Source organism: Syngnathoides biaculeatus, chromosome 12 (assembly GCF_019802595.1).
Source record: "Syngnathoides biaculeatus isolate LvHL_M chromosome 12, ASM1980259v1, whole genome shotgun sequence".
NCBI classification, from domain to species: Eukaryota; Metazoa; Chordata; class Actinopteri; order Syngnathiformes; family Syngnathidae; genus Syngnathoides; species Syngnathoides biaculeatus.
This window is the reverse complement of record NC_084651.1, coordinates 14,407,551-14,422,595: the sequence shown is the minus strand read 5'-3', so window position 1 is coordinate 14,422,595 and position 15,045 is coordinate 14,407,551. Positions and strand designations below refer to the sequence as shown.

Sequence of the window (15,045 nt, the reverse complement as noted above, 5' to 3'; positions counted from 1 at the left end):
AGTAAGGCTATTCCTATTCTGTATCTTTTGAATTGATTATTCTATCAATCCTTCTATTAATTAAAAAAATAGTTTTATTGAAAAATAATTCTGATTGCTGTTTTTCTTCATATTGGTTAACCAAATAAACAACAATAAAGCAACATAATACAAGAGGCTTTCAAACCTTTTGAAACTGACAGCTACTTATTGAAACTTGGGTACTGATTAATGTGAAGGGCTCCTAGTGTTATATGCACTTCTGAGGCTGCTTTGTCTTTAACTACATGTCAATCACATGTTAATTAACTACAGTTGCAGCAAATAATGATTATTTTCTTAATGGATGCATATGATTCAGTTTCTAGTTTAGTCCGTATCATGTCATAAAATAGCCAGTTGATCATTGTTTTCAAACTAAATGCAGATATTTGCAAATGATTTAAACCAAAGATCATCAGTCTGCTTTCATGAAGGTCTACAGAAAGCAGATCATATTTACTGCTGAGAGGCTGAAATCAGAGGATATGGGCATTTTTAAGTTGAACACTAAACGATTAATCGATGATCAAAATGTTCACGAAATTGACTAATTTGATTATCTACTAGTTATAGATTAAGCGCAAAATTGTGACACCTTTATTTATAAGACAACTATTTGTGTGGTAGTTGTTTTTAGCAGTGTAGAACAGCACTGCATCAAACTAAGCTGTTTCTCATATAATTTGATCTCTCTCTTGAGCATGATTATTTTTGTAAAGGTAGGTCTTATCTTCGTTATCCTTACTGTGCATGTACATACACTTAATGCAGAGCTGCCAAATGTGGAACGTTTGTATTTTGTTTTGGAAATCACTGAATGTTGAACAAAGACTCCTATCTTTAGGATAAGCGAATTGGTGATACAATACACTTATCACATAGGTCTGCCTGGAACCATGTTTTTGCGGAGCGTAACAAACTTCGAGGAACAAAATACTATGGCAATTAATGCATATTATGAAATATAAATATCAATTAATACACGTCCACACAGGACACTGCGTCTGAACCGAAAATGAATTAGTACATGACTACACAGGTCACTTCGGATTTTGATAATGGAATGTTATAATCTCACGTGGTCGTGCATTGATTCAGACTGCAACGTCGTCTGCCATTACAAGGTCGATGGAATCAATACATGAAACGGACAAATTTATTAACGATTATGATTGTGACTGTTGCATGGAAATATTCTAGAGAAAATCTCGAAAATATTGAAATTCAGACAAATTTGGGCAAATTGCTCAGGAAGTGGAACTTCAAAGGTTGGCAGCTCTGCTAATGTTGCATCTATTGAGTTACCATAGACAATGCTTTATTAGCGAATTCCAAATCATGCAGTGTAAACAAAATACCTCTAGGGAGCTCATAGAGATTGTAGAGCCAGTTTCACTCCTCGATAGGCCAGCGCTTTCTTCCATCTCAGCAAGGAAGTTCTTGACGGCCGTTCGGGGTTCAAAGGGCAGGTTCTGAATCTGCTCTGGGGCGCTGGGGTACTGCTGCTCTAGGTTCACATTCATGTGGTCCATGCCCGACGGGCTAATGTTGAAGTCAGGGCTCATCTTGTAATGCATCAGCCTCTCGTGCGGCAGCGTATCCATGGTGATATTCATCTTGGTGTCCTCCTTTAGGTGTGCGGGCAGGGTGGCCGACCCCGAAAGCGCAGTCGCCGAGGCGCGGGGCATGACGATGTAGTCCGTCTCCATCATCTGACCCTGTGTCGCGTGGCCCTCCATGTCGTGGACGCCCATGTTCTGGTCACTCTGGCGCACGGCGTCGTCAGTGCACAGGTAAACGGTGCGGCGCAGGTCGGTGTTGTTGTCGCCGAGCACCTGCTCCTTTAGCTCGCCCACTCCCATCGGCATGTGTAGTGCTGACGGCTGCTGGATGATCACTTTGGAGATGATGTTGCCAGGCAATGTCGAGTAGTTGAGGCCTTCAGGAGCCTTCTCGTCTTCCTCGTCATTGAGGGAAATGCGAGATAGCGTGCCTGTGACAGTAGCAGCGCGACACGAGCCCATGTCCTTGTGGAGGGCTGCCAGGGAGGAATGACATGTTGGAAATAAGCTATAAAACTCTCTCAAATTGTGTAAATCATTATCATAGAAAAAAGTCCAGTCAATATCATGCAGTTTGTATAGGAAGAGGGTGACCTGCACTGACAAAACAAACAGAGTGATTATAATGTTTTTTATCTTAACAGAATGTCACATTAAACAAACCACTTCATTGAATAAATACAACTACGTCACACAAATATTTTTTTTTCTTTCAAATATTTTTCCAAAATGAATAAGAATTAGGTTTATGTGTAACAAAAAAAACAATAACATGAGTCAGTGCAGACCTCTGCCAAGGCTTACAGATTTGTCATCTGTGAAAGTTTACAAGTTTAAAGGCTATTACCGATAAATGACTTCGAAATCATTACTTTTGGAGTTAAATTCGAAAAGATTTAATCTAGGCATAATATTACATTGTGATTTGATAGATGTGTCAGAACATGTTAACTATATATTTTTTTTCATGTCACATTTATGCTAGTGCCCCTGCGACCCGATCCGGAAAGTGATAGAAGATGTATGGATGTTACATTCATTGTGATTAATTGCTGCCAAAGGCTGATTCTGGATCAAATCCAGATTCAACATTACAGCTTCTGAACCTGCATAGACACAACTAGTGTCAACAAGTTGACTTAAACAACCTTCAATCTTGTTATCGCTTAGGTACATCCTCATCAATGTTTACACTCCAGGTGACAGCGTTGAATGTGACGTGTGCACTACTAATAATAGTAAAACTCTGTACGCACAAGGAGTAATCTGAGAAATGCACTGCGGTTTTACGACCGCCTGATTCTGGTCATGATTTATTCATGACACCTGACTGCTTTTGCTTTTTTTGTGTCAGGCAGGTGCACTTAAGTCTGACAGGACTGCACAGGTTTGAGGAACGTGGGCCAAAAGACTTCCAAATAAGTGTGAATTTTCAAATTGAGCTGGGTTTAACCCATTGTGATTTTTTTTTTGTAACAAAACTTATCCGCGAGTGGCCCAAAAGTACGAAGGAACAGAAACAAAAGGTCAGAGGAAATATTACCTTTCCAGACTTCAACATCACAAGGAACATTCTGAAAGCCATGAACTTCTATTTCTGATGGTGTCAAAAAATATTTATAGAAAACCTAACGACAGTGTGCCAAAGCTCCTGTGGTTGAAATGAACAGCAGTCTGTTTTCACTTAAAAATTACATATAAAAGGAGTAGCCAACAGCTCTTTTTATACTGTTTTGTTCTCAGATTAAAGTCAATGCTTTGGTAACTGTGAAAAACTCCTGTGGGGATTTTTGGCTGTTATGTAACTGCAGCTATTTTTACTCTATAACCTCTTTTTGGGGTTTTTCATTGCAAGGAGAGGAGAATGTTGTTCCGGTGCTCAACATAAATAAGTACACCCCACAGATTTGTCAAAAAAAAAAAAAAAAAAAAAACTAGTTTCCTTTCAGATTCAATATTCTATGGCATACTATTACAACAGAATATGTAGACAAATGTGGGCTAGTGACTACAAATGTCATTTGCAATGTGGAAAGTAACTTTCCCAACAGTTTAGTTGAACATTGTAAAAATCAGCACACACCGCTGAAAATCTAGCAAAGCAATACCATTTTTATGAGAACTCCCAAAATTTCAACCAGAGGTGAGTCTGATCATTATCACATTTATGCTTTTTCTGTGTGTGTTCACTAGGAAACACACAATACATGTACTTTTACTTCAAAGGGCGTGTATTTGTTGTACTGTGCGTGCACCGTTCAGGAGCGCTTACCTGATCGGCAGGCGATGTCAACATCTTTCTCGAAATCCGTCTGCAAGGGATGAACCATCCGGTTAGTAAGATGTTTTAAATATGAGAAATATCTGTTGCCATGGTGCAGGTCAGTGAAACAAACAACAACAACAAAAAACATATTCCCTATACTTGTTATACTTTTCAGTGAAGCTTTTCTGGTGGAACACTAATGAAGTGGCCGGTGAGTGAATATCTCTGCGTGACGATCCCGGTGGGAAAGGGAGGCATTTTGCACCTGCTGCAAATGATCGTATTGAACTAAGTGAGCCAGACGCCGCTCTGCTTTTGTGAAGGCTATTTCCCTCGGAGGAGTATTAGAATACTAATGGTAGATCATTTCTCTGACATGCCAATAGTATCGTGGCCCTCGATGAAGAGACTGACATCCCAATTTCAAAGGTCGGCCCGAGAACGGCGCTCCATTATCCCGGGAGGGGAAATGAGAGAGATGCGTGCCTGATGGGGATGGGGTCAGTAATTTCAATCAAACACAAATAAAGGATTGAGCTTTAAGGGGCGAAGAGGAGCACTAATGATATGGAGTATCTAGTCAAGGATCATTATAAGACAATGGAAAACAATGCACTGCTAAACGATGGAAAATATTGTTGAGTCTCCGAGGTCGATAACATCCTTTAAGAGACGCTGGTCAGTATAAGATTTAGAAACATTTGTTTTTTTTTTAATAATGTAACAAGGCTCCAGGACTCCCATGACCCTTGTGAGGATTAGTGGATTCCAAAATGGATGTGGATTTCCACACTAAAACTTGATCTGTACTGGCAAGGTTGAAGGTAAAATCTCAACACGATTATCAGTTATACAAGTATAAAAAGAATCCGTATTCTAAAATATTAAATGTAAAAAAAATGAGGAGATGTAAAATAGTTGTGTGGCATTTATTCCATCTTCCTCCATTTATCTTTATTGACTTGCATGCTTCATGACCAATTTGCATAAAAGGAACAAGCTGACTCAGCAAGGTAGCAAGAACCCGGTGTTTAGTGTGGACAGTTTTCTGATGTACCTTCTGTTCTTCTTGTATTATTATGGTAAACATATGATAACCTCACCATATTGTACAGCCAGGACAGAAGCGCGTGTAATGCTTTCTTACATCACAACAAAATCAAGTTAAAATTCTATGATTGCCATCACATTTTGCCTCCTTACCGTCACTACATCACGTACAGTACGTCAAATCAAAAGTGAAAACACTTGTGTAGTTGGCTCTTTCAATGCCCACCATAAATATTGCTGCGGTCTTGCCAGACGTCATTACAAAAGGGCAAAAGAAATGAGTAAATGTCCAGCTCCACCAACGCTATCGTACTGCACGGATCAGTGGTTCCGCTACCCTTTACAACTTTTGACAATTGAAAGGGGAAAAAATGCAAAGTAACATACTAAACTGAAGCAACCCCTTGGGCTAGGTGGAAATGAGGCACAAGAAACATCGGTTCAGTTTAGGCACCAATGATAAAAGTGGAGGAAATGCACTTGCCATTATCTGAGCATGGCCATTAGGAAAGCCCCCTGTTGCATCACCACCGATTGGATCTTGACAGTTTCTGAGTCGGCATCTGAATGCATCTTGGACCTACGGACAGGATTACTTTTATCATTTGGTCTCGTTCTTGTCAATGCATCTGGATTATATTTGGAAGATAAAGCATCTCCAGCAAAGATGGCTTCACCTCTCTCCGTAAGATACAGTGAACCATCACGATCACAAAACCCTGCAGTGAGTCAAAAACTGCAAAGAGGATTTGAAAGAGGATGGAGCGCTTGTCTGTCATGGCAAGCACTGCGGACATCCAGGTCAAGGCCAGCAGAGGTAGGACAACACAGGAGCTCCATAGGGACGCCCTGAGAGAATGTACAGAAGAAATGAAACATTACTGCATGGTACTCGTAGTCATCGAAAGACTGTTAATTCACAAGCACAACCTAGATGGGTTTTTTTTCCCCCTCTTGTGACATAATTTATAGCGGTAACGGCAGTTGCCATGGCAGTGGTTCTGCATTTGCACGGTGGACTTGCTGTATTTGCAGCATTGTCTTATTGATTCACAGTCACTTACATTGCATTGCTGGCTGTAGTCGCTGACAAAGCAGTCGTTGATACTACACCACATTTGGCGCACTTGAGAGTCAATCCCGTGTGCGGTTCACTCATCTGTCTGTGGGGCATCCAAGAAAACAGCGTGACCAACAGCGCCAACAAACAAAAAACTCGGCATCGTTGAATGTTATCAACAGCACATGCAGCCAGCATGTGACATCATGTAGTTTCACTGTAGACTTCCTGCTGACAACAAAATGTGTATCGATGTCGCTGCCGTAAGAAAGCTGCTCTTTGTATATCTTATGATTTCCCTTATACAACACTGAAATAAGATCCAACTTTGTATAATTTTAAAGCAGCTGTAAATATTATTTATTTTTGTTTGCTTGACAACTCCTCCTCGAGTTGTAAAATGCAATTTGCCTTCAAGCAACTGTCGAAAATCTAATCTGCAGCAGTAATGCATTTGACAGGCTGACAGAAGGGAAGTTATATAGATTATGGATGCATGGCTGAAGCTATTAAACAACTCAAGAAAGATCTGGCTGACTTATTTATTCTCATGACACTGGCCCCTTAGGTAACCTTATTTTGCAAACATCTGACCCTATAATACACTGCACAACATATACGGTAGATTCCGCTTCGAGAGTAATACAACCCCAAAGCAAACTCCTTTCTGCTGTGGATCGAAAACATTTAAGTTCATAGACAATATTTTAGCATTTATTTGCATCAAATAGCAACTTCCACTAGAACACACCCTTTTTATTTCGCATCAGCCAATCGATTGCAACCTTTGACTGACTGAGGTGTTTCAAAATACATAATTACTCGAAAAATAAAATGCACTGAATATCTAAGCACAGTTTGGTATTTCGATTCTGTCTGTGAATATGCAAACTACATTTATGCTCATGGGGTAACCAACATGAAAACCAATGAGTACTGTATCGGTTAAAAAAAAGTAATTATGAAGTGTAGAGAAGATCATTCAGACTTTGAAGTCATGGTAATGTCAGGACTTTATGCTTCATTAAGATGTTACAGCAGCAAGATGAACTCATAAGTCTACAGAAATATTTTGTCTGACAGTTTCAAGAATTATGCAGCGAAACTTATTGAAAAACCAAGATGCTGCAAGACAGTGATCCAAAACACGCCAACAAAAAATACCAACTTAGTTCTTTAGGGGCAAGAAGTAAAAGATTTCAGATTGGTCAAGCCAATCACCAGACTTCAACCCTATAGAACATGCATTTTAATCTTCTGAAGGGGAGAATGAAGGGAGCAGGACTGAAAGAACCACACAAAGCATACAACCGAAAGAAGTGAATTCCTAGAAAAGCATCATAACATGACTTGATCACAAGGCTGAGACAGTGTGGAAAAGATTTGCAACATCATGTTAAAAACAAAAAAAAAACACTTTAGTTACAATTAATGCTTGTGTACTAGATTCATATGTAAATACCTGGGGGAAAAAAACTCAACTGTTGCCAGTTCTCTCGTATTCATGTTTTGATCTCAAACATATATTTTTAGTCTACAGAAAAAAAATAAAGGAACTCGCCTCACTGGTCCAATACATACCGAGTTCAAGGAAATGTGACAGTGACAGCGATCTAATACAGCAAACAATGTAACAATAAAATAGATGTTAAACATAATGTACTCTAACCTAACTTGGCATAAAAATTGACCATTTAAAAGGAACTTTAAATGTTTACCAGCAAGGCAAACAGCTCTGGATGATATCATTATCCCAAGAACAATAGCTCAAATTAGTTGTTATTAAGCATGCAGCATTTAGGTAATGAATAATAAAAGAGGAAAATTGAAGATACTAACAAGGACGTGCTGTCATACCCTGCTCGGTGCTTCATCTTCTTGTCCAGTATGCCATCTCTGGACACTAGCTTATTAAAGACCAGAATACCAATCACCATGTTGACCTGGACGTGACAGAAAAAGATCTTCAATAAATCAGACCAATGCAATGATTATTCTAAAATTGATGCTAAAAGCATGATTTACCAGGATGACATTTTCTGCTAATAGCGAATGACTGATGTCATTGTCACGTTTTTCTCCCAATCTCAGTTTTGCGTGTGTGCATTGAGATTTGACCTCTAAGCCTCATTTTTTTTTTCTTTTTCCTCATATCCGTCACATTTCAGCCAGCGGATGAGCCATGCCGTGCACACTCAGTCTGGCACAGCAGCCTTAGGAAAAGATCTGCCTAATAAGAAATACTTTTCCTCTGAAAGGCACCTTCATCCAGCATTAGCAGCAACTTCACTGAGACAAAACTAGAGCATCAGAATGCAATTTTAGGATTTATGCAGTCGCTTTACAAATAAATTGAAGTGCTCCTTGCTCATGATACCATTTGAGGTTTGAGGAAAAAGAAAACTGGAGCAAAGAAAGAAAATTCCATGGCTCTGAAACTTTTGTAAAATATGACTTTATTACACAAAGTCACATTCAGTATTCCAGTGGGATATGTCTGACAGATTAAGAGCTTCAATATTTCTGTTTTGAAAAACTTTTAGCAGCCCACTATCCCACAGGTAATGTTAAAAAATACTGTACATTTCCTTCAATATTTCAATTCTATATTGTAGCTTAGAAGTCATTTTCCATAACTGAATTTACTTTGTTGATGATGTTATTGTTCCTGTGCAATATGTTGGCAATAAATACTGCATTAAGACTGGTGCTACCCTATTTACCACAATGTTTCAATGTGCGGCTTCAAGCATTTGTTAAAAAACTTGTGTCTAACTTCTAACTTTCGCATATATATCCTGGATTAAAAAAAACAGGATCTAATAGTTGAGACTTACCAGGACAACAGCAGCTGCCGGTCCAACAAAGGCATACAGGAGCCCTCCTTCCAACGACAGCCAACAGCTCCAAAGAAAGTAGGGAAGCAACAGTTAACTTGCAGCCAGTGATTAACATCTGAGTTAATGGCACACAAAATAACATCGGCTTGTATTTTTTTCCCCTCCAATTGTCAGGGGAGCGGGCGCCATATGCTGTAATGCTCTTTGCAGATTTTTACACACTAAAGAGATTCTAAGCAGTGTTCATGCCATCAGTATCAAGCTGCGATACAGCTCGAGAAATTGGAGTCCCGCTGAGCAATCGCTAAATCGGATTGCGTTTGTGGGACTGTCTTTATGGCTCTATTTAGGCTAAGTGAGCCACTGCAGAGGCACTTCATCATTACGATTAAGTGTTGCCATAGATGTAACCTACTGCATGCACAGTAAATGCTCAATGGTAGCAAAAAAGACTGACTTACTATAAGGGTGTCCCATAGCCCTTTGTTTTGGTAAATCCCATTGATACAGCAACCACTAAAGCCGGTAATCCTTCAAGAGAAAGCAATCAATAATTAGTCAAGTCCTCTTTGTTCTGTGGTAAAAGTGAGAACCTTCGTTGTCAGTAAAATAGAAGGAAGCTACTTGTGTAATGGAGCACTTTGAATGTGTTTACAGTCTGCCATGAAAGCTGGATGTTCGATTCAAATCTATGGTCCATGTCAATTTTCCAAGGTGCTAATCCTCACAAGGGTTGCGGGAGTGCCGGAGCCTATCCCAGCTAACATCGGACGAAAGGCAGACTACACTCTCAACTGGTCGCCAGTGAGTCGCAGGGCACATACAGTATGGCCACCATCACTGAGTGGGAATCGATCCAACGCTGCCTGCACCAAAGTCAGGTGTGTGTACTACTACACTATCTGTGACAGGCCAAAGCTATAGTGATTTCTCTAAATAAAAGTCCAGAAAGCTGTGATGTTCTTAATCATTGTAGGGTTACAAAAATAGATTAGGGGACAATTTTTTTATAAATAATATCCAATGTGTGTGTGACGGGATCAGTTCCTCTTCTGTGTGCTCAGAATATCAATGTTTTGGAAAATGCATGTAGGTGCTATTGATGTAATCCGTTTCCTGGAGGCAGGAGACGCATGAGGCCCTTGTGGCCATCTCTGCAGTGCTTGGATTGACACAGAGTGGAGGTCCCATAAATCAGGATTGAATAGTATTTATGGCAGGCAGAATTAAGACACATTGTGACATTTGGCATGCGTTTCTCCATTTTGAAAATATTCCAGTTCTGAATGTTATGACAAAATGTCATGTATACAGCTAATCTAGAAAAAAGAATCATGTACAAAATCAGATTTAACAGCCAATAACCTGTTAAGGCATGTCTCTTACTAATTTAAATGACTAGCAAGAGCTGTTGTTCAAGAAGCCGTGGCTCTGCAATGACTAAGAGAGCCATGTTTGTTGCTAGGTAACAAGAATGAACGTGGGCTCTTTCAAAAACATTTTTTTTCTTTTAAAAGGAGATTTCAGTTGGTGTGAAAGAACATTTTCGACCAGGTTTCACATTAATATTTTTCAACTATGAATATTTGCAGAATTTGATTTAGGCAAATGTATTATAATCACACTATTCGGCACAAGGATTGAAAAAAGTACAGTATATTGTGTAGAACAAAGACAATTGGCTAGAAATGTTGCACAAGATTTCTATTTCAGTCCTACAACACTACTTCATGAAATATGTGACAACTTCCATTATCACAGTTGTGGTACATCCACATGCTTTAGAAACTAAATCATTGCAATGTGCTGTGTGATTTTTGCACTGCAACAATCCACCATTGACCACCCGCCCCCCAATCCATCCCATAACTTTAGGTTTGGTCCATGTGGACTTGAGTGCACAGAAAACGCATCACAACCTGATCGGTTGACGATATTACTTTTACGGAATGAGCCTTGAGTTGAAGGGCAGAAGTTGTAAGCCGTCAATGAGAGATTTCTGCTGCTTACTTACCCCAGCCTAGGCAGAGAAAGCGCTTGCGGATGAGCCTGGTGCGAACCTTTCCTGTCACTGCCATGTAAGACTGCCAAGCCTCCGTGAGAACCCAGCAGAATGATGCCAAGAAGAAAAAGTGCAGAAGGGCTGTTGTCATAATGCACACACCCTATTCACAAATGGGGAAATAGACAGGGGTAGATTCATTACAAAACGCTTCAAAAGTCCAATTGATTGCAAACAAATGATTTTGAACATGTTAAAATAAAAATCAAAGCAGGTGATCCGCAGCTATACATCAGAAACAAACTCATGCCCTTTGTCCAGCACCTTCTGCTCCAAAGTTTCACAGGTTATTTTTCTGCCATTCCACCATGAAATAAAACTCAGCTCTTTAAGCTTGGTAAACATAATAATAAAAATTCCCCAAAAGCAAGAGACGTCACTCTGTGCAATACATGAAACAAAGTTGAATCGTTTGACTATGCAGGCGGGTGGCGGTGGCCATAAAGATCAGAGCCAGGCTGGTGGAGACAGCACACGGCAGTGTCGTTGCGTTCCTCTGCATTGACCCTCATTAGTATGCCGGGGATCCCACCTGCAGGCGAGTGAGCCAAGGTCAACTGTTGTTCGCAGAGCAACAAGAGCAAAGACACCAAAACACTTCTTAAATGACATAAAAGGCTGCACTGGAGGCAGGAGATAGCGTTCGAGTTCAATAATGGAACGGCTCTTTGCAGCTTCATTAGCTCGTCCATCTTTGTTCCACAGAGAGACGTCGCCAGAGGGAGATTGTTGCGGAGAGGATTAGAAATAAAGAGGTATCCTTAAGAGTCTTGTCAAGGCCACTGACACTGAGTAAGGATACTTTGCACTTTTATTTCTTCTTTTTTTTTAATAAGCAGTGTCAGTACAGTGTGAGGTAAAGGCTGAAGTGTAATCATCTCATCCCAGGGTACCCACACAGCGACTTCCCCTGGAAATCTCCATTGAGAGAACCACACTAAATCCATCCGGTGTTGTACTCATGGGGTTCAAACGAGAGAATAATCCCGTATTACCTCATACCTGACAAGTGGGTAGGTATTTGCTTAAACCCGCAGGAGACATTAAGCACATAAATGTGGACTGGAAAATGACAAGAGAAGCTTTTAAGTGGAATGGGTTCTCCCATACACAGATGCAAGGGAAATGTGAGTAAATTAAGGAGGGTAACACTGTCATCGTTTGTGTTGATAGCATATGAACTCTGTGTCTTGCCCGAGGACACTTCCAACATGTGAACAGTGGGAGCCGGGATTCGAACCAGCTACCTTTGGGTCAATGGACGACCCGCTCTACCGAATGTCCCCAAAACCAACACAATCATGATCAAATAGTACCGCAGAATTCCCATGACACACTTCCACTTGCCCGTGCAGCAAATTAGAACTGTGAGTTCTTGTAGTAGGGAAACATTAGATTGAATACAAAGTCTACACTAATCATCAATAATGTGTATGGCAATTATTTCTTGAAAAATCACTTCTACGTTTGAGATCATTGTTACTCCAATATAAACCCTAAAATTTGCAAACTTAGATTTGTATGGCATATTTTAATTGCGCTTCGACTGCAAGGCCAATATGTGCCAGGTATTGAATATTAAAGTACACTTTGAACAAGTGCACTGAACAGTAGATTTACACTCATAAGGTCAATATGCAGTTCATAACTCACACGTTAACATATTTTGAGGCATTATATTGGCAACACCTGATTTGTTACAGTTCCAAGTATAACGGCAATCAAAAGCATTTGCCCCAAAATAGACGAGTATAACGGCAATCAAAAGCATTTGCCCCAAAATAGAATACCAAATGTATTTTTTTTCACTCACTATGTGTGTTTATTTTATTTATTTTATTTTTTATTTTTTGCTTTTTCAGTGTACACTCTCAGCTACGCATGTGCTGAATAAACAGCTCTAACTTGTTTCCTAGAAACAACTCATCTGCATTATACTTGATGTACCGATGTGTCGATACCATTCGACATCATCAGTGCACGCAGATCAAAACTCATCATTATGCGCATTATGAAAGCGCTTGGACGACTGTAGCCAGCCATACAAAACAAGCGAGGTTGAAACCGGGAGTTCACACTGGCCTTTGGAAAAGCGAATGTCGGGAGCGCACTGTGTTGGTATCCATGGAAACAAAGAAAGTGAGGAAGGGATCACATTAAAACATCGTAGAGCTGCTAAGAAAACCCAGATGAGGAGCAGTTGAGGCTGGTTCAATAGTAACATGTTAAGGGCACAATAATGCAGTACATTTGAAGAAATAATTAGACCATAGACCAAGAGTCTCAATGGTACTGTATGCATACGTTTGTAAATTAAATAGTAACTGTTGCAGCACAATATCAAAAGCCATTGTATAATATAGTATTTGGTATTGGTTACATTCAGTGTAGGTGTATAAAAGAGGATTTTCATAATAAATATACTGAAGCAAATAATACTCTTGAAGCATTAGAAATTGAGTCAAATTGGATTTAACTCATGTTGACTTAGCGTTCCATGCTAAATCCCTCAAAGGACGAAGCAGTTTTATTTGCCAATCACAGTGAATTGTTTCATTATTTACTATTCTTGCAGATTGAAAGAGAACCCGGTGCAAACTGCAGACTTGTTAGCATCAGTTCAAGCTTTTACTACAAAGAAGAGAGACATTTACTCACAGTGTGATACACTAAAGGTGGGTTAAAATAACATGACATCCAAACATGAAAGAAATAACTGGTGTGTGTGTGTTTCTTTCGGCTTGTCCCTTTCGGGGTCGTAGGAATAGAAAATGTTTTTTACTTTTTCCTCCCTCCTTTTGAACATGCACACTGTCCTTGATGAATTTATCAATGTTATATGTTCAACGAAAATCAATAAAATAGCTACATATATTCAGGCCTTTAGCAAGATAGCATTTATTCATGCTTCACAGTGACATGAGCAATAACTTTCTGAATTCTCAAAAACATCTAGATTTTAAGCACGTATCAATGGTATAAAATTACTAACTAAAAGTAGGGAAAAGACAGGTTGAAACACAGGGGAGTTCTTTGACTTCCACACACATATTGCTTTATGCATTCTCAACCATTATAGTTTGAGAATTTGAGTGAATCATGGCAAACTCCAAGATTCTAATTTCTCTGAATCCCAACAGTGCCTCCGTGCCTTGATTTGTCTTCTTGCCACAAAGCAAGATGAACACAGAGAGGATAAAGGCAAAGCTCACACAGCCAAAGGTGACTCACTGACTCTGCTGCTCCCAAGAGAACAACCTCCATAGCTCAGAGATGATTTCTATTAGGCGACGAGCAACTCCGAATCGGCAAACAATGGAGCCAATTATATCCACTTCTTTCAAGAGTTACAGCAACAACAAGTGAGCCAGTGTCATGCAGCACAGCAATTAAACCTACACCAGGGCTACGTTTCCACTGGCCCACCATTCTAACACAAGTCAAGGTCTGAACAAACACGTGGACTATTTCTCAAATATTATTCCAACATGTGTGACGGCGTAAAATCCAAAGGAGAATACAGCCATTTCCCTTCATACTTTCTATGCAACACCGGTAGAGGAGAGTGATGAGAAGAATCCATCTTGCCAATTATAGGCGGAGACTTTTTTGTTGTTGGTAGTATGCATTTACATCTTAAAACGTGGAGCACAGTTTTCGTTATTTTATCTTTTGAAATCATTTCACCTTAAAATATTATTGACTTCAGCATCATTTATATCATTTCCCATTATATATTTATATCATTGATTATGCTGATTACAAATTATGTCATGGACACAGGAGGCAAATAATATCGCCACACTAATAATTGCATTCATTGTTAAAGCAAGTATTGATTTATATATCTAATTAGGGGGATTCCAAGTACGTATTATTTGTTAAGTAGTGGTCTTTGTAATCAGGACCTCAAGATGGCTTGATTCAATCGGAAAAGGCTTCAAATCAACTCAGCTTTAAAATCCTCTCATGGCTGCGCATTCATCATCTTGGCTGCTAGTCTGCACCAGATAAAAGTGGACCAGCCAGATTGATTTCACCGCGTGTGGATTCAGATTTTGACAAATGAATCAGTGGAAAATGTTCTTTACGCAATGCTATCAACACTCTGACCTTTTCACGAGGATGCAGACATAGATAGGTGAGTGATAGCAAACCACATATTCCTCTTTCCTGCAATCATT

General features: G+C 39.6%; 1 protein-coding gene and 1 long non-coding RNA gene across 5 annotated transcripts in view; one reads left to right on the top strand and one right to left on the bottom strand.

Moving 5' to 3' along the window:
* Window positions 1–15,045, bottom strand: part of adgrb3 (adhesion G protein-coupled receptor B3) — a 138,031-nt gene that overhangs the window by 9,665 nt on the left and 113,321 nt on the right. For 2 of the 3 annotated variants that reach the window (XM_061837274.1, XM_061837276.1), the window contains 9 exons: window positions 10,814–10,964; window positions 9,261–9,330; window positions 8,797–8,863; window positions 7,799–7,902; window positions 5,964–6,062; window positions 5,577–5,748; window positions 5,384–5,479; window positions 3,856–3,895; window positions 1,380–2,059 (listed from right to left, as the gene is read on the bottom strand). In XM_061837274.1, the coding sequence (XP_061693258.1) occupies window positions 1,380–2,059; window positions 3,856–3,895; window positions 5,384–5,479; window positions 5,577–5,748; window positions 5,964–6,062; window positions 7,799–7,902; window positions 8,797–8,863; window positions 9,261–9,330; window positions 10,814–10,964 (1,479 nt within the window). The remainder of the gene's footprint in view (window positions 1–1,379; window positions 2,060–3,855; window positions 3,896–5,383; window positions 5,480–5,576; window positions 5,749–5,963; window positions 6,063–7,798; window positions 7,903–8,796; window positions 8,864–9,260; window positions 9,331–10,813; window positions 10,965–15,045) is intronic. The other variant, XM_061837275.1, reaches the window with a different exon arrangement.
* On the top strand, window positions 9,533–14,165 carry LOC133509861 (uncharacterized). 2 transcript variants are annotated; one of them, XR_009797456.1, is made up of 3 exons: window positions 9,533–9,680; window positions 13,437–13,536; window positions 14,002–14,165. It is a non-coding gene; the product is annotated as an uncharacterized LOC133509861 (long non-coding RNA). The 2 variants fall into 2 exon arrangements; XR_009797455.1 differs by lacking the exons at window positions 13,437–13,536; window positions 14,002–14,165 and adding exons at window positions 11,567–11,653; window positions 11,750–11,838.